This window comes from Syngnathus typhle, linkage group LG3, assembly GCF_033458585.1.
Source record: "Syngnathus typhle isolate RoL2023-S1 ecotype Sweden linkage group LG3, RoL_Styp_1.0, whole genome shotgun sequence".
Lineage (NCBI taxonomy): Eukaryota > Metazoa > Chordata > Actinopteri > Syngnathiformes > Syngnathidae > Syngnathus > Syngnathus typhle.
Window position 1 is genome coordinate 10,064,418 of NC_083740.1, and position 23,698 is coordinate 10,088,115.

The 23,698-nt window shown below is 42.5% G+C and overlaps 3 protein-coding genes across 8 annotated transcripts; 2 read left to right on the forward strand and 1 right to left on the reverse strand.

Moving 5' to 3' along the window:
* The first annotated feature begins 267 nt into the window (after positions 1–267).
* LOC133151209 (mpv17-like protein) lies at positions 268–3,734 on the forward strand. Its single transcript, XM_061274037.1, has 4 exons — positions 268–906; positions 1,080–1,150; positions 1,649–1,678; positions 2,265–3,734. The coding sequence occupies exons 1-4, from the start codon at positions 603–605 to the stop codon at positions 2,499–2,501; spliced, it is 642 nt and encodes a 213-aa protein (XP_061130021.1). The 5' UTR covers positions 268–602; the 3' UTR covers positions 2,502–3,734.
* A 415-nt stretch (positions 3,735–4,149) lies between these two features.
* bmerb1 (bMERB domain containing 1) lies at positions 4,150–10,265 on the forward strand. Its single transcript, XM_061274038.1, has 6 exons — positions 4,150–4,368; positions 6,112–6,232; positions 8,246–8,319; positions 9,004–9,118; positions 9,188–9,270; positions 9,359–10,265. Exons 1-6 carry the CDS (start codon positions 4,281–4,283, stop codon positions 9,475–9,477), a joined length of 600 nt encoding a protein of 199 aa, XP_061130022.1. The 5' UTR covers positions 4,150–4,280; the 3' UTR covers positions 9,478–10,265.
* Positions 10,266–10,325: 60 nt separating this feature from the next.
* LOC133151208 (meiosis regulator and mRNA stability factor 1) lies at positions 10,326–23,426 on the reverse strand. 6 transcript variants are annotated; one of them, XM_061274033.1, is made up of 28 exons: positions 23,286–23,412; positions 22,930–23,012; positions 22,606–22,816; positions 21,275–22,162; positions 21,004–21,154; positions 20,268–20,482; positions 20,068–20,185; positions 19,820–19,992; positions 19,054–19,569; positions 18,372–18,526; positions 18,091–18,225; positions 17,800–17,986; positions 17,484–17,662; positions 17,326–17,406; positions 17,001–17,234; positions 16,600–16,719; positions 16,304–16,482; positions 15,985–16,205; positions 15,695–15,837; positions 15,477–15,610; positions 14,951–15,153; positions 14,631–14,858; positions 13,819–14,055; positions 13,493–13,744; positions 13,343–13,403; positions 13,150–13,254; positions 12,561–12,767; positions 10,326–12,471 (listed from the first exon to the last, which is right to left on the reverse strand). In XM_061274033.1, the coding sequence occupies exons 3-28, from the start codon at positions 22,756–22,758 to the stop codon at positions 12,323–12,325; spliced, it is 5,424 nt and encodes a 1,807-aa protein (XP_061130017.1). In that variant the 5' UTR covers positions 22,759–22,816; positions 22,930–23,012; positions 23,286–23,412; the 3' UTR covers positions 10,326–12,322. The 6 variants fall into 6 exon arrangements, with proteins under 6 accessions (XP_061130017.1, XP_061130019.1, XP_061130018.1 ...); XM_061274035.1 differs by lacking the exon at positions 22,930–23,012 and having other exon boundaries at positions 12,561–12,719; positions 23,286–23,426; XM_061274034.1 differs by lacking the exon at positions 22,930–23,012 and having other exon boundaries at positions 12,591–12,767; positions 23,286–23,426.
* Positions 23,427–23,698: the final 272 nt, after the last annotated feature.

Here is a 23,698-nt window from a genome sequence, read left to right on the forward strand (position 1 = left end):
AGTTCTCGTGTTTTTTGTGGACTCAAATACCGCGAGAATTATGCTTGCATGCAAGGTTAGCATAATGTCATATCTAAGATTTAAAAAAATATACATGGTGGGATACTAATTAAATTCAATTTGGATGTCTACTCCGGGGTGATCTTAAATGTTATATTTTAAAGCGGGTTCATTCTCTGACCCCGCCCAAAAGATAAGCAAGCCAATCAAAATGGAATATGGGCCGGAGGACGCAATGAACACGCCCCTCGAGTGCCGACCTCCATCCCGAATGCCGACTCCAGACGCGGAATATCGAACCAGGCTGCTAGATCTGTGGACGTGCTGTTTGTCCTCAAGGCTTAAGATTTATCCAGATGCATACTATAATTAACTATTTGTCCGTATTGTGATTGTTTTCCATCAGAATATTCTGTTATTTTGATGCCTGGAAGCTATTGGGTAGATATGACGTCATTTGACTTGTCATGACCGAATTGCAATAAGTGAATATATTGTACAGTATTTGCATTTTGATGAAAGTAATCTCCCTCCACGATTATTGTTTAGCAGTTCCTGCCGTTGTCAAATAGCACCGTGTGTATTCCGTTAAGGCTCCGATAATGATAAAGGCGTTTATTAAACATGTCCGACGCTTTCCCTGGGTCACCAATGTTACGTTATACGGTTGCCTGTTCGCCGGAGGGGACTTTGTTCACCAGTGGTTTTCTCAACGGGACAAAATGGATTGGAACCAAACGCGGAATGTTGCCGTGGTCGCGTTCAGCTTCCATGGCAACTTCAATTTCTTCTGGATGCGTTTTTTGGAGCGCACATTCCCGGGGTATTCCGCCGGGATGGTGATGAAGAAGCTGGTCCTGGATCAGACCACTGCTGCGCCTTTGGCCAACAGCGCCTTCTACATAGGTCAGTTCAGTTAATAAATGGCTAACTAGTTATTTACAGCTTTCAACACGATTTCCATCAGCCCTAAGTCTGTCCCGAGTTGTAGTCTAAAGGTCAACAATTGTTCTGAATTCTGTATTAACGTGAGGATGTGTTCCATTATCCGTCTGATTGACCTGTGCCCTTTTCAACAGGTGTCAGTTTCTTAGAGGGTAAGGAGGATGTCACGGAGGACTGGAGGAACAAATTCCTGAACACGTACAAGGTGAGTAAAACAAACTAGAAGGGTTATATTCATCCAGTTTGTGATGAAATCGCTGCTGGTTGCATTATAGAAAACATCGAGATTTGACATACTCAGTGATGTCACACTTGCCTTGAACTTTAAGACTGAGAAGCAGAGTGGAAGAAAATCATTTTAGTGACTTAACACTGGAAAGAACACTTCTTAACATCTCAAACAATCACATGTAAATTATGTTGGCCATAATATAAGCATAATAATGATGCACGAAGGGCATGTATGGGTTGCATGTATAGGGCAGTTGAAAGATCCAAATAATCTTTTTCAATTTGTTGACAAAATGTTTTTATTTTAAGACTGTTAAGTTTGTGTTAATGCTTGAGCAGATCTTTTAAAGTCTTCTGACTGATAGTCTTACGTCTATCAAGATTCTGTCTTGAGTGTTAACTAAAAAAAGAATGACTCTCTTTGCCTTTTGGTAAATATTCCTGCTTCATCTTATGTTATTTCTCTTTTCAGACTGGGTTAATGTTCTGGCCCTTCATGCAGGTAAATATTAAATCTCCTATTTAATGGATAGAATCTCACCTTTGGCTGTTACTGGCAATATATGACTAAGAAAAGTGAATGTTTCAGTGAATCCTTTTACCATTTCATATTAACATTGATACAGTCACAGTGTTTGACAAGACCAGTACTTTTCAAACTGGAGAAAGAGCCTGAGGACGAGGGGTGTGCAGGGCTACCCGGAACACTTTTCATTAATAATTTATGCTCCGTGCAGACCAAAGGCATGCTTAGTGTTGCCGGCAGCGTGTTTCCATATACTGTATGCTAGTTAATGTGTGCTCAGGCGCAGTTGCATGACCGGCAGCACGTTTGAAGCGTTTGAGGTCATATATAATTCATTCTCTATAAGGGGGTTGCTGCAAAAAGAGTTTGGAAACCACTGGACATCTTTAAGATGTTCTTAGTAAATAAATTCAACAAGTGAAAAAAGGGTATCCTCATTACAATCCCTTCAGGGATAATTCCAGAGTTTGAATTTTTTATTTTTTTTTTTCTACCTAAAACCGTGTTTATATGTAATAATGCAGCAGTAGAAAAAATGCACAAATGTGTTTGTCTCCCACAGTTTCTAAACTTTACCTTGGTCCCTCCGTACGTGCGGACAACCTTCAGTGGCTGCTGTGCCTTCCTTTGGGCCACTTTCTTGTGTTTCTCACGTCAGAGTGGCGACGGCACCGCTGGTGCTGCCTTGGATTGGATGTTCCCCTCTAAAGAGGACGGAGCAGAGCAGACAGACCAGGTGAAAAGTGAAGGACTTGCTTCTCGAGAGCAAGTGGAAAATCCATCATCCAAACATAAGTGAATCACACAGAACAAGAAGGCGGGAGTCCTAAGATGAAGAGCAGCTCATGGCAACAACTCTTCTCGTCCATAGGGGGAGCCCACAAAACAAGCTGCTGACGTGACCCTCTTTTCTTGTCCTAGCAGCTGACGTTGCTGGGATAGAAAATTAATTTGTTGAGCGACTCGAAATGAAAACTTGAAAAAGTAAAATTATTGGTGCTAATATCACTTTGCAATAGAGCTACTACTGCCTCCATAGTAGCAGTGCTGATCATCCCCATTTAAAAACACAAAGACATTATATGGGAGTGCTTCATTGTAATTCACAATGTGAGTACAGTATAGATTAGACGCAAACACTTTATATACTCTTATAATTGGAGACATTGTTGTGTTCAAATCAATCATCCACATTTAAATGAACTCTTATTAAATGGGAGTCAGCACTAAAGGGTTATAATAGTTTGCAATCCTTCATTGGAAGCAGTCTTTCAAATTTCTTTTTTAAATTCCATTTTTAGAACGTTTATTATTATTAATGTGCATACAAATGCATCCACCTACTTGAATTTGCAAAAATGATGCTTCTTTCTGCGCTAAATGAATGTAATGCACTATTTCCTCATTTAACCTCATTTTCGTGTGCATTGGAAGGAACACGCCTCCACATTGTTTTCATCGCATGCTGTTATTTTGACACTGAGACATCATTTGTACAAACAGCACTGACTACTATACATGTAAACTAACCCTTTTTAAGTCTAAGTTGTAAATCAAACCCTCGACCAAAGACAGTTTTTTGGGCAAGAACTCGGGTGTTTACTATCATATCACAGAAAGAGGGTGTTGCAGTCCTTTGCTTACAATTTAATGATGTGATTACTTTTACTTTATTTGTGTCATTGGCATAAAGAACCTGTAATGGTAATGTTAATTGATTGTGTTAAATGTTGATGTTAATTTCATTAAAAAAAAATAATCCTGTGCTATTTCACACATTTAAACTGAGCTGGAATTTACATTTTTGTAGTATTTATAAATAGATTTGTTGTGTGCTAATATAAAAAAATATTGAATTCTTTGTTTTTAGTAATTGTTTAGTACTGAGTTGAGTCAAACTACATGTTGCATTGATTGTGATACCACAAAGATCATTTTTGATCAGCAATGCGGTCTATTATGACATTTGACACTAAAGTTGTTATGACTGTAATGGAAAAATAATATATATTGATGAATAAATACATACGTATAAGGGTACTACTGTGTATTATGTTTCGTTTCGTTTCGTTTATTTATCCTTACAGTACCGATGTGCCTACCCGATGTATCATGCTATCCACCACACACACGCACACACACGCACACGAGTAAAATAAATAAATAAATAAGCGATGTGTTTGTGGAGAATGTTATTTTCCTTTGGATTCTCACCTAACTGGGAGGAGCTACTCCAAATGAAGCTGATCAAATTTCGATCTCCTCCACAGGCTTAATTAATTTGATATTTGTAAATAGCATTATGATAAAGCTGCTGTTGTTTTTAAAAGTGGGCAATATTTGGAAAAAGTTTATTTGAGAGTCGTCTCGGAGCCTCTGGGTGTCTCCCTGCTTTTCAATTCCTCGTCATCATTGCGCATGCGCCCTGCATCCCATCCATCCGTACGTCGGGGAACAGAAGAACCCGAATAAAGATGCTCGGGGTCTCATGCTCAGCCGGTTAAAAACTTGGCTCTAGGTGGCATTGGACCAGCGCAAAACGAGCACATTTAAAAATCAAGCAGTTATCCGGGCGAAGATGGAAATGAAGAAGTCTTTTTCAGACACGGAGCGGGCACTCAGGAGCTACGGCGCCGTGTCGCAAACGGCGTGGACGACGGACAAAGGTGAGCAGCATTCCAGGGAAAGTAGTGGAGGTCGATGTGCAGCCACGCTGAGCTCAAGTCCGATCTGTCTGTCGCTCGAAGACAACGAAACTGCGTTGTTCTTCAAAGATGCATTTTGCACGCCTGATTTAGAGGCCCATTCATTCGCCGTTACGCTGTCATGCGCAATTTGGGACGTTCAGATTTCTTTGCTATATCGTGGTATAGTTCCCAGAATGTACAGGATTTTATATTTAAGAGAACACTGAGTATGTTTAAAGATTGAAATGTTTAAAAAACAACTAAAAAAAAGAAAAAGATTTTCACATCAACTACTTTAACGCAGTGGAATTTGGGGTTTTAATTAATATTAACTTAAAATATATTGAATAGTTTAAAAAGCAAAATACACTCATGGTAGCCTACCAGTGGACAAAAATATATTTACATAACATGTATACTGAACATGCATGACTAAGATTTTTGTTTGTGCTTGTATATAATAAGTGGTCCATTAATGAAGTGCAAAACTCGAAAAGGTAAACAATATGGTGCCACAAGATCACTGTTTAAATCATCTTTTTTATCCAACTAAATATAAACTGCACATATTCAACACACAATACAAGAATAATTACTTTGAAATGGGCAATGTGTATAATGATAGTAACTAACTTGGGACAATTGTTTCCATCCTAGCTCAAAAAGAATATCCTAGTCACATATGAGTTATTTCCACCGCATACAAATTTGTTTACTAAACTCGAATGACGCAAGTGATGACATACTCTTCAATCTTCTCGATTGAGGACAAGTCCTCATGAGGGAACACGGTGTGAATTTTAGAAAAGAGAAGAGAGAAAAATATATAAGCTAGTTTTCTTCTCTGTGTACAAGCGGGTGGGGGGCAGAAGCGCAGCCCTGAGCAGGTCTCCTTCAGGGAGAGAGAGAGCGGTCTACGTGTGTACATTGTGACTGCAGGATGTGTCATCGGCTAGATGTCATTCAGATGCTGACATTCACCTGTCGTGCAGACCCCCCACATGCTGCCGACCTCATTAAATCATAATCCTCGGGTACATTAAAGAGGCTGTTTATTTAATGAATGCAGTGAGATGACTTCATTAACAGAAAGAGACACCGACTGAGATTCCCGTGCTGCTGTGAACTTTGTTTTATTGTTAATCTCAGAAGTGGTGACACTTGTCCTTACTTGGCGTTTTTGTGTGAGCTGTTTGTTGCAGTCATCTATTCAGCTCAGTGTGCAAAAATGTGGAAATAAAAGATAAGATTAAAAGCACTGAGGCTTGATTTGCATGGCACTGCGAGCCACTGTAGGAACTTTGATCTGTTTTCAATATGCAGCCCTCCTTCTCTGTTTGAGGCTTGTGTTTGCTTGCTTGTGGTGAGTCAGCTTCATGCTCACTGATTGCGGTTTGGCTCTCTGCAGGAGCTCCAGCTGTCTCACCACATTAATGTGGCTCACCAGAAAACATCTCAGATTGCTCATAGTCAACAAATTTCTTTGTTTTCTTTTTGCTCTTTGACTCACGATGGAATTATTTAGGATAGAAACACATATTAGGGGTAGAAACCAATGCTATTTTAATTTCTGTTCCAATATATTTGTTGGAGTTCAAACTTTTTTTATTTTTATTTATTTGATATGTCCTCAACCATAAGCAGGATTGTTTGTGTGATAAAGCGCTGACTGTCCCAATAGAAGTCAATGAAAGGCTCTGCAGTATGTTTCTTGTTTCCCAGGTCACTGTGATGTTTCCATGGCCGAGAGCACCATGTGTCCAGAGGAGATTGAGGTGGAGATGGCTCGGATCCAGCGTCTAAGAGAGGTTCTAGTGCGTCGGGAATCTGAGCTACGCTTTATGTAAGTTGCAAAATGTTTTAGAAGACCAGATTGGGAGCGGGGGGGTCATGGCGAAGATCATCTAATCACGGAAAGGTCACAAGAATGACAACAGTTGTCCTCGGTTGCTGGACAAGGCCGTTTACTTGGTGTCACTCATTTTTACACAGATTATCAGAGGTGAGCAGTCAGGGATAGCAAGGCCCGCTTGTTGGCCTAAATCATCGGAAGCACAGACCTAGCTTGTTTGTTCCGCAAAATTCTCTAAATTTCAGCCTTAATCTAATTTTTAGTCATTGTAAAAAAATTAAAAAAAATAAAAATAAATGCAGCCGCAGTGATTTGGGCAAATAAATATACTTCACGAGAAATAATTTATTTAAATGTTTCTTTCAATTGATTAGGTAAGTATTGATTCTGAGCTACTCCAGCTATATAGTTGTGAGCTGTTATATTGCGGTTTTGTAGTGTTGGTGGTTTTAATGAGTGGGATGTGCTAGTGGTGGCAATAAGTGGATTAAGTGGTCTAAGTCCTCATTGAAGGCCCTGCATGTACCAAATGCACTGCCTTCCACTATTGATTATACAGTCCTATAATGAATTTACTGCCTTGTCATTAACATTAGCTTCAAGGATTACAGTTAAGTCACTCGCAACCATTTCATCTACCCGCTCTATGATTTGCTTCATAGTATTATGTTAGCAGCTGCAACGTTTCCTTGTTCCACCCACTCTCCATTTTCTTTGCGCATTTTAAAATACAGATCAAATGCACACACAAATGACCTGAGATCCATCACTCAGACATGAATCAATGCACAGAAAATAAGAAATGTCATTGTTGTATTATATTGGTTTTTTTTTTCAATCCCCCGTCATATTGGGTACACTAAAAAAAACAACACAAAAATGTTTAAATAATAGAAAAAAACATGTATGATATGATAGATGTAAATGAAATATTCTATATTAACTTGGAAATTGCATGGTAAGTATTCACGATCTTGGAAGGACTTTGGGGAGAGTTCAAGTCGGCAGAAAGGCCTAATTAGGCTCTTGCCGTGCGGTTTAGCTTCATTGTGCCATCCTGTGTTGGATTGAAAACACTTGGACGTGTGTAAGACTGGCGGTCAGAGAACAGACGCTTCTGGAATTCACTGATAGCACAGAGAATTCTACACCAGGCTGCGAATAGAGCAGCATGGGGAAACGCTGAGAGAAGAGGAGGGGAAGTGGGGGGGGGTCTGTGCATGAGTCATCAGGCTGATGTATCGCTGGGAGAATTAAATGTGTGGCATCCGTCACAGACAGAAGAGAGGAGTGTGGAGGAATGGGCGGGGGTGGCTGACGGGGGGGCATGCTGAGGCCCTGAGACGTCAGCACCGTGCGGATTGATCAGTGTTGTGTCGACTCGCATGCTGTCACATGCGCTGACGCCGTGACATCTTCATGACAAGCTCAATAGGCATAAGCTTACGGGTCATGTCAATCTGACAAGTCTCGCCACTATTTAGACAAGCTAAAGCAACTAAACGCTCACTGTGTCTATAAGAAGTAAGTGTACTTGTAAGTAGGTGTTTTAACACATTACTTAGAGTAAACTCATTTAAGAGCACCGCTACTGGTGGCACTTGTCTTTATTTTTGTCCTTGTTTGTTATTTATCCTTTTTTTAAATTTGGCACTCTTATACGCTGCTGTAACAAGTAAATTTCCCTGCTGTGGGATGAATAAAGATCTATCTATCTATCTATTCGGTGTACTTTCACTAATAATTTCCCATAACTCGAAAAATATGGAGTGATTATTTTTTTCATATAATGCCGTTTTTATCCCATACAATGACCTGTATTTTAATCTTAAAAATACATATAAGATTTGGTAAGAGAAATTTCTCTGTACTGGGGAAAACAAAACATCGAATAGAAATGCCGAATTTACCCAAATGTTTTTTTTTTTTTTTAAATATGTTGGGTGCATTGCATTTAAAATGTCTATATTTATTTAGTGCGATGAAACTTCTTTTTTTTTGTAGGATGGACGACATCCAGCTGTGCAAAGACATCATGAGTTTAAAGCAACAGTTGAGGCAGATTGTTGCAGTACCAGGTACAGGTCATGTCCACACTTTTTTTTCATGTGGCACAATAAAACCAGATTGGACAAGAATGAATTTTGGCACAAAGTACATCTGCATGCGTCACAGTGATATATAAATAGGACAAAAACACGATAGATGTGAGTGATGTAAGCATCTTTCAACACCAAAGCGCAACTTGAGCTGCTTCGTGTTGATTGCGCCGCTGCCGGTGAATGCAATGCAAATTAGACATCAGTTCCTTCACACTCATGGCGCCAACAACCACACCTATATGATCTAACAAGTTCTAATAAAAGAGCTGTGGCAAAAGTTTTCTTTTGCAATGAAAATTTCCAGACTGGAATGAATACAGCTTGCACAGGTGCTTATTATCTGAAGTTATAGACCTGAATACCAAGAGCTGTTAATAATCTAGTTGACTTGTTTAGCTTTAAGAGGGAACAATTTATTTGAAATTTTGTCTCCTGATCTGTATACATAACACTACTACAGTTACATAAGCAAATAGCTCTTCAATCAATTCGTGATTACGAATTAGCAGAAGCATTATTGCAGGCTCTAAGGTGATCGAGAGGTCAATTCTGTTTGATAAAGAATGCTGAATTTTGATTTGTCATAGTCAGCGCAATATTTGTTTTATGATTGTTTTTGTTGTGGCCACAATTTGCAATGTTCATCTCCTTTTCCTTTAGAGAAAGATAAAAGCAAGAAAGACAAACAAGAGGAAGAAGAACTGATCCTAAAGATCCATAAACTCGTGCAAAAGAGGGATTTTTTGGTGGAGGACGCAGAGGTGGAGAGACTAAGGTAGATTTATGGGGGTAAATGTAAGCATGCATTTAAAATTCAATTCATGTTAACATGACTTTGACTCAGGGAGCAGGAGGAGGACAAGGAAATGGAAGAGTTCCTCAGGCTGAAACTGATGCCACTGGAAAACAAGCTCAAGGTCAAACAAAGTGAGTGGACATATTTGATTAAACAAACATACAAAAAAAATCCATACACTTTAACCTTTCTCTTCCATTGCATATTCAAAACATCAAGGCCCTCCAAAGCCCAAAAGACAAGTCGTGGAGCCACCGCCCAACAAACCCTTCATCACTCAATCAGGTGTGGCCATCATTAAGGATTGTTGCGGCGCCACCCAGTGTTCCATCATGTAAATAAATGGCAGAAGCCTCCAACGCTCCCATCCTGTTCAGCTTTACGTTCCACTTTAAGGTGTCCAAAAGTAAAGTCATGTTTGCGATGCAAATGTCAGGGAGGCTAGGGTTTGTGTTGTCAGGTTCAGTATACCATACAGTCATCCCCTGCATATAAAGACTATTTGCAAGTTTGTGCGCTTTCATGGATGAGGTCGTTATTCCTTACTCACTGTACTTCCAGTAAATGACTGATACATTGGCAACAGAACACTTGGATTTAAATTAAAGAGGAAATAAATATTCTTGAACATTGACTCCCACTTGTAGCAGTTTACCCCAAACTGGGAGTCATGATTACATATTCTTCAATACAATTCAGATAGTTTGTTTAAAAAAAAAATGCAATTATATACATATATTTTTTTTACAATCTGAATTGTATAAATAAATGGGGTCAATTTTTGCTTTGTGCACACCAAACAGGCCACACCATCATCATCACAGAATGATTGATTGTGATCTATCCTGATCATTGTTGTAAAGCAACAGCATCCTGAGTTGTGTTTTAAGAATGAACATTACATATATAATGCAATCTTTTTGTAAATACCCACATTTCAATGTATGCTTGAATGCATCATAAACATTTGCAAAGGCATTTGTCCCCTTTCTCTTCCTTATGATGATCATCTGTAGTGCTGGTGAATTTATTAAGTTCCTAATGTTCACAATGTAACAGATATGCAGAAAATAAGCTGAAATGACCTGTACATATATGTTTAAATAAATATCATCTTTCAGAAACACCTCAGTATATTGAATCTTACTGTCAACAATTAACCAACCAAAAAACTTAAGCCGAGAGGTAATGCTTAGTGAACTTTATTAACAGAACTGTATTGGTCCCTTAAATGATGTTTGACAGCAACAATTTGTGGTGAGGCTTTAGAACTGTAATAGATGAGGGGGGTGGGGGAGTAAAAAATTACAAGTTTTAAATAGCAGCTTTGAATTAAAACTACATCTTTTTTTCCACAGAACAATTGGTGTACAAATGAAAAGCTTAATAAGCAATACAAATTGTTAGTGCGAGCAGGATAAGAATGGATTCATTTCTTCAAACCTCAAATAATTGCCCATTTATTAATTTATTTATTTCCTGAACCAAAACTATGCCGATACGCATATTTCAAGGGGTCTCCTGCACAAAAGGTCAAGCTAAATGTGCTAACTGTGTCCATTGTGAGCTAGATGTCACTGCATAGAGAAAGCTCGATGTTAAATTGGGACTGCCAAGGCCAGAGAAACCTAAGGCAGCATCAACAGTGGTTAAAATAATTCAGATGCGTGATCAAGAGTTGGAGGAAACTCAAAATCTAGTCACGTCATGACACCAGCTGAACAAGTCAACGCGTAATGTTTGGCCACTGACGTAATGGGCTCTTACCCATTTCTCGGCACCAAATTGCCACATCTGTGACCCATGGCAAACTCACAGCGACCAGGAGCAAGACAGGCAGCCAGGAGAACAGAAAACACATGATGGCAAAAAGGGAGGAAAGCAACATCCGGATAGAAAAACATGGTGCCTGGGGAGGTACTATGGGAATTCTTTTGTCACCATGGCGAATACAATCCATTGTAAAAGCCAGGCAAAATCCAGAGAGCCGCAGAGGGTTCTCTATGTGGATGACACACACATGCACATGGAGGCTTTACACAGCCCCCATGCCAGTCCACTAACAAGACCACCGCCTCCCACAAATGCCCATGCCCCAGAAACTCACACCCATGCACCTTGTCATTAAAAATCAAAACGTGCTTCACTTGAACTCAGACTGGAGACCACCACAGACACTACTGGCAACAAGGCTGAGTAGCGGTCAGATGGTAGCCCTGCCTCCAGGAAGCCAAAAACAAGGTGGGGGTCGTTAACTTATCAGACAAAATGCTTGCTTTTGTTCTATGCTCCGCTCCTGTCTGCTGCTGCTAGGCTTATTATACACCATGCGTCAAGTCATGTATGCACACTGTGCATATGTCAACAGTGGAGTGCCACACACAAACCGCTAAAAAAAACACGACACAGACTACTTGGCTTAAAGCTTGTCAAACACGCACACCCCGACCTTCGGTTTTCGGGCGCAAAACCATTGAATAAAGTCGCACCAACCCAAACAGGAACAATGGCCATCAAACTTGATGATCTTAAAGAGGCGACCTGCCATGAAACCCACAAATGTGGATCTGGAAGTCTTTGAAGCAAGAAGAACAAAAAAAATAAGACATTAGCATCTCTGGAACCACTTACAAAGTTCTAAAAAGAATAGCTACTGAAATTCTGTCTTCAGCTAATTATGATTTAAATAATTTTTCTTTTTAATATATATATATAGTTGAACAACCCATCAAAAAAATTCATTGATCAAGCTTATGAGCTAAGAATGAGTTTGTTTTAACATCCTGAAACACAAATCTGCTATTCATCTTGAGCATCTCTCCAAATGCAGTGGCATCTAACTCATCGGGATTCACGTGTGCACTTTGCTGGGGAGAAAATGCAACTTCCTTCAGGATGGAACGATAGTCTAGTAACCATAAGTGGGTTGCAAATTGCAGAAAGTCTGCAAAAGGTAAAAAGATCAAAGCTTTACGAGTACCACCGAAAGAAAGCTTGATTGTGAAAGAGCAGATTCTAAAGACTGTGATAGAGCAACGCAGATTAGAATGCAAAGACAGGAACTGGCAAAGCCAAATGGCCTTTCAAGAGTGAGTGATCAGTATAGCTACTCCACTCCATCTATTTACAACGGCGGCTCAACTAGTTTGGCTCGCTGCTCGTGCGCCTGTTGGTTCAGAAACCTCATTTGAATGAAAAGTTGGCAGCGAGTTTGATTCGACTGCGAGGGCCTCTTCTGCTTGGACTTTCCACAGACAAAGGGGACCCGGTGTCCATGGGCGGAGCTGGCTCGTCGTCTTTGCCAGCAGCTCCCGTCCTTAATTCACCGCTCTCTGAAAACATAAGCGCAGAATCAGAAGGTGCGCAAGGGCTGTGACATGCTCGACACAATGTATTTTTGTTCTCGTCATAGATTACTGACCTAATGGCAACTTTTCACATTCAAGCTGACCTGACGTCTGGGCCGACGGCGGGGATTTCTCCTCAAAACGGATCAGATCGCACTGCTGCATTAGGACAGGGTCAGGGTGGAGCTGCGGTGACGGCAGGCAAGATGGCACCGGGCCGCACAGAAGGTCGACTGGGGACGTCAGACACAGCAGCTCAGACTCTAGTGCCGTGGTGGGGCCTGTGAAGCAAGAACGATGTGGGTTCCACTCATCTTATTGATGGTAAACAAAAGGGAATAAGTTTTGTCAAACGGCTTTTGGAGATTGGAATACAATAACTCAGAAACAACAACAGTGTATTCCCTACACACTACAGTTTCTCTTAAGGTCTTTTCTAGCCACGCATCTTCAAATGCTAATTATGCTTGACTAATGCTTTAAATGATCAATATGGTATCGAGCCAGTATGGCTGGAACACTTGCGGCCAAGGTGCCGCTTCGAATGTCTGTTTTTGCAAGGGGGGTAAGGGAACACGCCAATAAGCACTAATAGATGACACATAAGGCACAACAGAAATATTTTGTTGTTGTTCATTGGAGATATAAAAAGTAATCTTTTACTTGGGCTGAGTGCTTCCGAATGGGTGGTGCTTGTTGGGCTGTCTCTGGGGCTCTCCATGTTACCTCCTGACTGAGGGCTGCTGGGGACTGAAGCACTCACCCTCTCTGTATGACACCAACACAAAAGCCTGTTATCGTTTACGTTGTGCAAAGATTGCATTACCGCAATGAATGGCTGCACTGAAGCTTTTGCCTTTCATATCGTTCTTCAAAACGATAATCCTCTTGTGCCCGTGACCTTTAATCCAGACGACCTAATGACAGGCAGAAAATAAAAGGAGCAATTGATGATACAACAAGCAGATTTGGCAGTGTAAAAATAGGACCGCAATTGAATTGGCACCTGTGGAATAGCACTGAGAAGCTCGTCGGTGCTGGTGTACCCATAGGAGCGAGACTCCAGGCCACAACCAGTAAACTTTTTATAAGCTCCTTGGAACTCGGAGAAGAAGATCTGGTTGTAATGGTAGGTGTGGAGCAGCGCACGTACGTTACGGGCAAACTGGTAAAGCCTCGTCAGCCTCACCCACTCTTCACCAGCGCTGCTTGTGGAGCTTCCATCTTGAATGCTGCAGTCAGGTTCTTCCCAGTAAAGCTGTGAAAGAGGACAATTAAAACACTGCTTCGGAGGGACTGCTGTGACAGCACGGAATGGATTGCTTCTCTTACTTCCACAAGGTAGGGCAGACTCTTGAGTAGCTCACTGAGGGAGAGGAACCCATATTCACAAGGGTTGAGTGGGACTTTGTGGACCATCTGGTATTGCAGGCTCAGCTCATCTACCCCGAGACCCTTGTCGATGGCGTTCTCTTGAGACATAAGCAGTGCCAGAAGTTGCGATGTCAGTAAACGCAGAGATTTTCTGTTGATGAGCTGAACTTCCCGTCCTTCTGCGCCATCGACCACCTTGAAAAGAAACAAAAGTCTCTGCTTAAGTGCCTGTGAAGGAATAGTGTTCATTGAGTAGACTGTTGTTTCTCAACCTTTACCGAGCAAAGGTCATGTTTTACATCAACTTGGTAAAATCTCAGCGTAAATCCTGCAGTTGTCCATGAAAGCAGACAGAAACAATACATTTGACTTTACTTTGGAAAACACTGAGCAATATTTTTGACGGTTTTGATATGTTAGTGACCAAACGAATAAGTGAATCATAATTAATTTTTGCACGGGAATTTTCTCCACTGTCAAATTGAAGTAATATCTTGGTTTTGAATTACAAGATGTAAATTTAAACATGGATTAATCAAAAAAAAGAATTGACAGATTAATCAGTGAGGCATTCACTATCATAAATTACTCGCATGGATATAGTAGATGCAGAGACATCATTTGTGGTAAATAGTAAATGGTTTTTGGACCAATTGAGCAAAATTGGACACCTTCGCATGGCACATCGGTTGGGATTCACAGGACAAGACCACCAGTATGGAAATCATTTTAACGTTACAGGAGAGCCTTGGAAATAAACAACCCTTTACCTTAACAACATGGCAGAGTTTGCTCAGTAATGAAGGCAGGGAGCTGGTGTCATAGTCCTGCAGTCGTAGACCATAACCAAAGGTCTTGCTGTATTCTGTGAGCAGCTGGTTTACAGGAATGCTGGCGTTTTTCTGAGCTCGAAGCAGCTTGACCAGTTGAGCTGCCAGAGCTTTGACACGCTCCACCTCTGTTAGGGTAAGCACCTTCTCCTCGCCACACTCCAATACCTGGAAAGAGCACGGGGCGGAGATTAAATCAGAATGGTTGATTTGAAGCGCACACAATCACATGGCTCAGTGCCAATTGGTAGTCTACTTACCATTAGTACTTCAGGGATGGCCTCAAAGAGCTCCATGAGTTTGGTGAAGCCGTAGTAGCTGAGCTTACACTGACGTCCAAAGTGGTGGTGGTAGGTGGGGATGAATTTGCTGAAGGGCATTCGACAGTGAGGTTGGTGACGGAGGAGATCGACGACCTCCTTCCCAAACTGCTTAGTGCGCTCCATTTCATCCCTAGTACGCTCTGTGGTTAAACAGGCAGTTTAGTTTAGTGCTAATATACTGTACTCAAGTCTTTAATTCAAGACAGGCTATCATCTGCATAGTATCACTAATTGATTGTCAATGGGGGGTTAGAGAAATGTACCCCCCCCAAAGTGCCAGGGCAGATAATTGACGATTGAGTATTTTTCCCCCCTTATTTTTTTCAACATTATGACTCGTCCCACAAATGGAACAAAAAAAAAAAAAAAGATCTCAGATATAGATTTTTTAAGGAGAGTTTTGCTGCGGTATCTGCTTATCGTGCATGTGTTGAATAATTGGAGGTTGTGAAAGTTGCAGTACCTCTCTTCGGAACAGAGATGATTGTGTCAGTGTCGTTGTGTGTGGTGGTAATGGTGGTATCGGGAATCTCAGACAGCAGGTCGATGAGGTTACATGTGCCATAGTCTGCTACATTCCAGTCTCTGGAAAAGCACCTGAAGAACATGGCACTGAATCACTCCACAGTCCCAAAGCCAACTTAGAATTATGACCACTTGGTATATGACATGTTGACAAACCAATGATATGCTTGCATGAAGTCCTTGACAGCAACTTGCTTGCTGGCTTGAAATTTGAGAAGTTTTAGTAAGTCTTGAGTGAAACGCTTCACTTGGGCTCGATGGGTGAGGGTCAGCAGTCGTTTTGTACCCATGCCCAAGATCTGCAAAGTCAAAATTAGATCAGTTGTTCAAGAAAGGCCCAAGTCAGACCTTAAATTATAGATGAAAACAACAAAAGTGAATATTGACATCAATTACCATACAAATACATTTGTCAAAAATGTGCTTAAGGCCCTCATGTACACTACCTGCAGGACATGCGGAACTGCTTCTAGCAACTCAAACAATTTTGAGTAGCCATAATCAGAGACGCGGCACTGCTTTGCAAAATGATGATGGTAAGAGGGTATAAATTTGCTGATGGGCATGATGCAAGACGGTTGACTCTTGAGGAGGTCAATAACCTCTCTGCTGAACTGAATGAGCTGAGGGTTGCCAACTGGACTCTTGCATCGAAGTAGCCACGGCTCTGGAGGCAAACCAGGGTAATAATTACAAGCGAGTACAAATACCGTGACTCCAAAATAGTTATGAGGCTAAGTAGTTTGATTTCATCAATGTTCTCACCAGAGTTTGGTGCTGGTGGTTTGTTGTGAATCCACTTGATGACTTTGTAACCATTTTGAGCTGTGACTATGGCTATACTTGGGACACATGCAATGAGGTGCTCTAAAGGAACACCACATTCCAGAGTCTCACTGCCCAACTCCAGCCGACTGAACTTTGCTTCATAGCAGTCTGTAAAGCTAAAAGATAAAACACAATGATGTATTGAATCTATGGCACAATGGAAATGTGTTTCAAGAGCAACTAACAGAATTTTTTTTTGACATGAATTGCAATAGATCAGCATATGTTGTCACCTGAGGAGGGGAAGCGTTCCTTCGTGTGACTGAAGCAGTGCGTGAACCTCAGGGGCCAACGTGCTTAGAGACATGACCACAAATGGAATTGTGTACGAGTCTGGGTCAAAGTCAGCCTCACTATGAAATACAAAGGCGGAGCACCATAATTAACCAGACCAGCTCAAACTAAGGCTTGTCAAAACTAGGTTATTTTAGTTAAAAATACAGTATGCAAATCGAGGGAGAGAAACAGAAAATACTTTCAATTTATCATCATTGATACTATATGGATCTTTTGCCACAGATACTACTGGAAATAGATACAGGACACCCAAATCTTTCATTGACATACTTAAACCAAGGATATATGCGTGTGCGTGCGTGCGCGTGAGCGTGTGTAATATCGGCCAGATTCTTGCCTGAAGTTTTGCTGTTTGGAGTGTTGTCTGCAGATTGGCTCATGATACTCCAGCTCCTCAAACACAACAGGGCTTGACGTGGAGGAGCTCTCCTGTGACTGAGAAGATCCCAGTGGACTCTGACGGAGTTGACTGCTGGGAAGAAGGCACACGAGCCTCGTGCTCCCCTGCTCCCGAACAGCCACTACATCCGGCAGCCTGTACAGATCGCTCATCAAAAGCTTACGGCGGTATCTGTAAGCGGGGGGTGGGATAGCAATAAACATCATTGATGTTATTTGGCATGGCTGGTTGTGTTTGCATGCCGGGATATCAAGCCACTTACCTCTTCTCATAGATCTCAGTGAACTTAAAGAGAGGAAGGCAATTGGCAGGTGCCTCCTGAAGAATGCTGCTGAACTCGGAGCTTTAAGACAATGAAAAGGTCAAATTAACCTCCACATGGGTCCTGGGCAATAAATCCCATTGCCTGAACATTTGTACCTGAGCATGGCCATGGATTTGTTGTGGCCACCTGTGATCAGAGACACCTGGATGCGCTTGCCTCCAATTTTGTAACGGTGAAGTCCACTGACGGCGCTTATAGCCTGCTGTAAGGACTGCATCAGGATCGTAGCCTTTAGCTGATAGTCTGTATGGGGACTAAGCTCCACTCCTTTAACCTAAAAAAAAAAAAAAGCCAAACAACCACAACAAAAACAAACGAGTCTGAAATGCCTGAGCTTTGGGACTCATCAACTTAAGAAGCAGTGAAACCATATTTTTAGCGTCACCATACTGCCAATGACAAAAAACATACCCGCCCATATCGATGGAAGGTCTCACGTAGAGTCTGCTGTAGTTCCTTGCGGGACATTCTGTAGTCGAGGTTAGCCACCTGGATTTCAGCTCCATCTGAAAAGGGCTCAGGTGGACCGTCTGGACAAGGGCTTCGAGGAGTAGCAAGCGTGGGGGACGAGCGGCTAGAAAGGCAAGGCGATGCAGTCCTTTTGGAGTAGGCAAAACAAACAGATCTAAGTATTATGTGGGTCAAATTTTAAATATCGCAACCTCTCCTTATAATCTGAGCGTGCATATCAAATATGATCACCTGGAAGACCAAGAACCCTGGGACAAGACAAGTGGGCTGAAGCTTCTGTGCAGGCTCAGCTTGCTGAAAGCAGAGGGTGTGCTGATCTGAAACTCTATTGGGCGTCTTTCCCCTTCAACCGGAGACTTGGTCCCACTGCGAGGAGTACAGGGACAAGAACAAAACATTGGTAATCATCTCAAACATATCAGGCTACAGTGGTAATTTCAATAGGTTTACAGACATCAAATAAAATGTGACCTTTCACTTCAAAACCCTCTCTCCCTTTTCAATGTTTGTACCTTTTCATGTGTAAGGATTCACCGGTGAAGCCAGGTTTGGAAAGCTGCTCCAGTGATCCTATCTCACCATTACTATGGGGAGAGGAGGCGGCTGGCCGCCCTTTATCTAGATGATGGAAACCCGGCTTAGGTTTGCTGTCTGCACTATCCAACTCCTGCGTCAAAGAATGGTGTTTGGTGTTAATCGATACTGAATGAACGTATACATGCACTGCTGGCGTCACAGTTCAAATGGAAAAACAACAACTATGACTTGTATGAAACAGTCACCACCAAGGAACAGGTTTTGTCAGAGGAGAACTGCAGGCATGAGGTTCAGCAGCCAGAAAGCTAAATACGGTACATGAAGCAGACTTGGAACAAAACAAACAAAAAAGGATTCATACACACAGTTCATGCTTTGTTGAAGCTGTTGATTATTTGGTTAGTTGAGATCAAGTCACACATTAGTAGAACGATTCTGCATTTTGAAAAACATGCAGGACACAAGACGACACAGCTTTGACCACTAATACATGCCAGATATGAGACGACTGATTGTTAAGCAAGCACCTACGAGCCATGAGTCAAGCCAGCAATCAAGAGGACACTGGAGGGAGCGGGCGGGAGGACTGCACAGCACAGTACAGTGAAAGCGGGCAATGGCGTCTAATGGAGAGCAGGCACTGACGAGTCTGCTGACCTGATGGGGCTTTGCAGGCGTGCCACCCGGAGGCCCAGAGCACCCCCTCTTAGGGCTGTAGGGCCTTTCAGGCAGGAAGCCGGGTGTGTAGCATGGGCGAGTGGCTCGCCGTGCCCTCCTGGGCGACCGTGGCTTCTCCAGGGGCAGAAAAGAGGAGGATGGGGCTACAGGAGTGGGAAACATTGTGTCCTGGCTTTGATGAGGTAGGGGCAGTGTCTGAGGCAAGGGAAGGTTATGGGACTGAGACTGAAGCTCACGACCTGCATCATCCCGGGGCCGCGGAGAGACAGAGAGGCTGATTCGATGGCCAAACACGTCCTCATTTTCCATTCTCTTGCGGGCACGTGATGCCGCCTCAGGGGTGCCAAAACGGAGGACGGCTTTACCCTGGGACACACCCAGCACTTTGCCACCACAGTTGTCCGAGAGGCGACGGAGCCTCAGCTTCACAGCGTTCCACAGGTTCTTGTCACAGTTGACGGGAAGGTTGTGCACATAGAGCAGGTTGTAACTGGGCTGAAGGAGGGGAGCAAAAGACAGCGGGCCTGTCTAGATTTGTATGCTTTACACGGTTGTCGCTGTTGTCATTTTTAGTCGACAAAAATGGATGAGCGCTGACAGGCTCAAAATGTGAAAGAATATAAATTGATAAAGAGGCTCAGCTTCATAAATGTCCTCTTTTTCATCAGTCTGCTTTCAATGAGGCCATCACTTACCTTTTCCAATACAAACTAGTTGAAAAGTGCACATTTTTTGTAAGGCTTACCTGCGTTTTGAGAGGCATGCATGGAGGCAGGTCAGCTGTGATCTCTTGAAATGACACGTGACTGTGGGCGTGCTGCAGCAGGGCTTGGGACGTGTGGTTACCATGGACCAGGATCACATGGAAACCATGGCGATGGCGCAGGTCACTCAGCTCACTTGCAAAGTTTACATCAGCTGTTGAAATGAAGGAATGACAGCTGAAAAAATGAAGCCGTATGAATGATTACAGAGAATCGGAGCGGCACGCACATGAGACGAGGACAACGGTTGCGGGTGCAGTGTGGGTCTCAGCGAAGCGCCGTAAGCTCTGGCGGAGTTTGTCATCAGCAGCATTCTTGGCTGTGGCATTGATGTGTGCCACAGTAACCTGGTGAAATAATATAAAGTGTGTTCATATGGTGTCCTTCAAGTGAAGAAGTGTTTTTCCATGAGCATATTTTACAGGTTACCTGGCAGTTGTTGAGCTCTTGAATAACTGCTTTACTCTCTTTACTGATGTCACACACACAAATAAACTCAGCCTCACGGTGGCCCTGGAAGAAACGGCTGCGTATACGCTGTACCACCACGCCGGCAGATCTTCCACTAGGCACGCTGCAGTTCTCTATGTCCCAAAACACTCCGACTGGTGCAATGTTCTCTGTACCGCCACTTTCTGGTGAACCTGACCAATGGACAACAAAGGCTTCTAAAAACAAGATCGAGATTTTACTGGAATACAATGCATTGCCCTTTAGCCAAAATTGCAGCGAGATTTACAGTGTAACCTGTTGCTATACCGGAGTACCTTTGCCAATCAGACAGCGGACCGCATATGGCCGCTGGGTTGTATTTTGGGCACCGCTGTTTTAACGGTTATTGCAAAACGCCAAATCCAAACAATGTAAACTGACTGGAACTCACATAATTTACTGAGCAGAACAAGTGGGTGCAGTGGAAAACGCCAAGCTAACTATCCATCACAATAATTGTCCTAACACTGTTGACAGCGATTCCATTTTACAGTGGCTGAAAGCTGTGCTTGTTAGTTTGTGTCACTGCACTGATCCCATGCATGGGGAAGCAAGTGTGGTCAAAACAATTTGCTGCGTGTTTGTCTTGAATCATAAATTGCTGACTGTTCTTCTGTATTCTTAAAAAGGACAATCAGCTTTCAGTTATGATGTAATTCAAAAGTGCACTAACCAAACTTTGGGCCGGTTTTGCCCTGACTGAGCGCCACACTATCAGATGAGGTGCCACAGCCATTGCAAATGGGGATCGTGACTGGAGTTGTTTGAGGAACGGGAATAGTGGGCCAGACCTTTTCTGACTTGGACACAAACCCATTCATAGGCTGCACACAAATTTAAAGCACACACATCAGACAATACAATGAAAGACTCACCAATACAAACACGCATCTAAGTTACCTCAAGTGACATTTAAGTAATAACCAGTGTAAAACTTCACCAACCTTCAACAGGCAATCCTGGCAGTAGTGCGCCCCCTTCACACAAACTGTTTGCTCAACATTTAGGTGCATGGGATTAGAGCAGAGATGTGCAGACGTGGATGCAGTGTTGATAGCGGTAGAAGGAGGGTGATCACAGAGTGCAGCACTTGTCTGGGTTCTTCTGACCATAGGACTGCAGTCCATACCACAGATATGACAACCAGAAGAAGCCAGGCAAGCACTGTGCAAGGAAGCCGAAAGAGTAGAAATGGGTGGGAGTGAAGAAGCCAAACAAGGATGAGGAGGGAAAGCGATTGAGTTGCTTGGGAGAGCTTCAGCTGGGTTAACACATCCCGGGCAGCAAGGGGTGTGGGGCTGTGCTGCGACGGGCTGGGAGGTGGTTACTGAAGAGAGCCTCAGAGGTTTGTAGCCATAACTGAGCAGCGGATCATAAGCGTCATCTTTAGGGCAACAGCTCTGCCCGTGTTTGTACGGAAGAAACGTTGAGGCTACAGAGCAAGGCCCAACCCTGCTAGTGTTACTGTTGCTGTGGATGGGCGTTGCCACTGACTCAGGAGTTGCATAGTGTGGGACGACACCAGCTACGCTTCTACCAGCAACACCTCCACCATCAGATAATCCATAGCCCTCGGTGATGCAGTAATCACAGTGGGCGCATACGCTTACTTTGGGGTCAGGCCCCTCCTGTTGCTGCTGCTGAGGCGGCGGTGGAGGCTGTTGTCGATGGTGATCTAGCGTAAGCTGGGGAGGAAGTAAACAAGAAGAAGACGAAGGGAGCGGGGGTAAAGGGAAGCGCTGGGATGGTTGGGAGGATGAAGCAAGGTGCAGAGGGGGAGGAGGCACATCCTTCAATTCCAGCACTGCATTTCTGCTGTCCATGTCATTGACCTAGCGTGAAAAAGAACAGCACAATTAGAAATAATTGTTACCTTTGTATCCAAATCAAATTGTCACAATCTGTTAGAACTCTATTTTCTTCTCATTGCTGTATTTGAATCAAATGTTATTCTGTGAAAATTTTCTGATTCTTTTTTTCTTTTTCTTTTTTTTGGTTATGGTGGTACTTGGGTAATACTGTGGATATGCAGACTGTGTCTGGCAGTGTAAACCTTTGGTTGAAATCGGGACGGGACTAGATAAGCAAAATTGCTTCAATCCGCCTCCCTTTTCAACAAGTCGTATAAAACAAAATGTGAAATGAAGTTGAAATAAGTGTTGATTATGTACTTGCCGAAATAAACAAATCAGATCAAACATATTTGTATATTTTGCTGAGATTTAAATTTTTCTTTAAGCTTTTGTCCTCCCGAACCGCATTGCATGCTGTATACCTTTTTATTCATTTGAGGAGAGACGAGTGTGTCATTGATGGTGAAGCAGTCTTTGAGTTTCCAGAGAAGAGTCGAGGCTTCTGTTTCAGGATGCCCAATCCATGGAGAGGTTTTCGGGCTGCATACGGATCTCTCCTTTCCCAGTCTTTCCATCGTCCAACCTCGAGAGGTCTCTCATCCTACTTTGACCTCTCTCCTCTCTCATTCTTTCCTATTACAAGAAACGAAAGTGGAGAGCAAGTGAGGTCCTTGACTTCCTTGTAGAGCAAGTGTTGCTATTAATGTAACACTGCATTGATTGAACAATTGCAACGAAATCGTTACCCTATAGGATTATCCCCGGTGTCGTGCTTTTAGTAGATCACGTGGACGGGAGCGGGCGCCAGTCAGGTTTATCAAGTAACACGCTGTTTTGGCAAGCCAGTTAGCGCGTAAGTTAGCAAAGGAAAATGCACTTGTCCCGGGATCTTGACTAAACTTTTGACTGATAGCTAACTTAAACGACAAAACCGAGCAAAACGTCACATTAACAGTTTTAACGTTTACCTGGCGAACCAACGGTTTCGTTCAGCTAACAATCAGGTTAGCACTAGCTTGGAGCGCTTCCCGTCTCATAATGTTGCCTTAACACTGACGCGATCGAAAAGAGCATTCGGCAATAGCAATGTCCATGTAAATACCTGACAAGGTTTCGTTTGTCACATCTTTCTCAAGAAGCCTGCTCCAGTCCTCCAAACTCCCTCCCAAGTCGAACCCCCGCACCTTTTTTGTAACCTACTTTTGCCAGAAAGCACTCGCAACTGTCGCAAATTCGCCCGTAGGCCAACATCCTCTTAGGCAACATCCTCTTATTATTGCAAGATTTTATACAGACGTTGACATAATGATGGAAGTATTTAGATTTATATATGTATTTATAATAATATATATATATATATCAATATATATATAAAATAAGATAAATATATTTTAATATACATGTATATATGGAATAAGATATATTTTATTAATCTTTAAGATTTATTAAGTCAATTTTATTTTAGAGATTTATTAAATAATTTAATACGGGCAAACATGTGTCAACAATCGCTTG

Excerpts from the sequence above, each read along its gene's own strand:
- LOC133151209 (XM_061274037.1), top strand. The coding sequence starts at position 603 with ATGATAAAGGCGTTTATTAAACATGTCCGACGCTTTCCCTGGGTCACC. Across the intron at positions 907-1,079 it reads CAACAGCGCCTTCTACATAG|GTGTCAGTTTCTTAGAGGGT; the intron begins GTCAGTTCAGTT and ends CCTTTTCAACAG. Across the intron at positions 1,679-2,264 it reads TGTTCTGGCCCTTCATGCAG|TTTCTAAACTTTACCTTGGT; the intron begins GTAAATATTAAA and ends TGTCTCCCACAG.
- bmerb1 (XM_061274038.1), top strand. The coding sequence starts at position 4,281 with ATGGAAATGAAGAAGTCTTTTTCAGACACGGAGCGGGCACTCAGGAGC. Across the intron at positions 4,369-6,111 it reads GGCGTGGACGACGGACAAAG|GTCACTGTGATGTTTCCATG; the intron begins GTGAGCAGCATT and ends CTTGTTTCCCAG. Across the intron at positions 6,233-8,245 it reads GAATCTGAGCTACGCTTTAT|GATGGACGACATCCAGCTGT; the intron begins GTAAGTTGCAAA and ends TTTTTTTTGTAG.
- LOC133151208 (XM_061274031.1), bottom strand. The coding sequence starts at position 22,758 with ATGGAAAGACTGGGAAAGGAGAGATCCGTATGCAGCCCGAAAACCTCT. Across the intron at positions 16,483-16,599 it reads GGAACGCTTCCCCTCCTCAG|CTTTACAGACTGCTATGAAG; the intron begins GTGACAACATAT and ends TTTATCTTTTAG. Across the intron at positions 13,255-13,342 it reads TTTGAAGAACGATATGAAAG|AGAGGGTGAGTGCTTCAGTC; the intron begins GCAAAAGCTTCA and ends GGTGTCATACAG.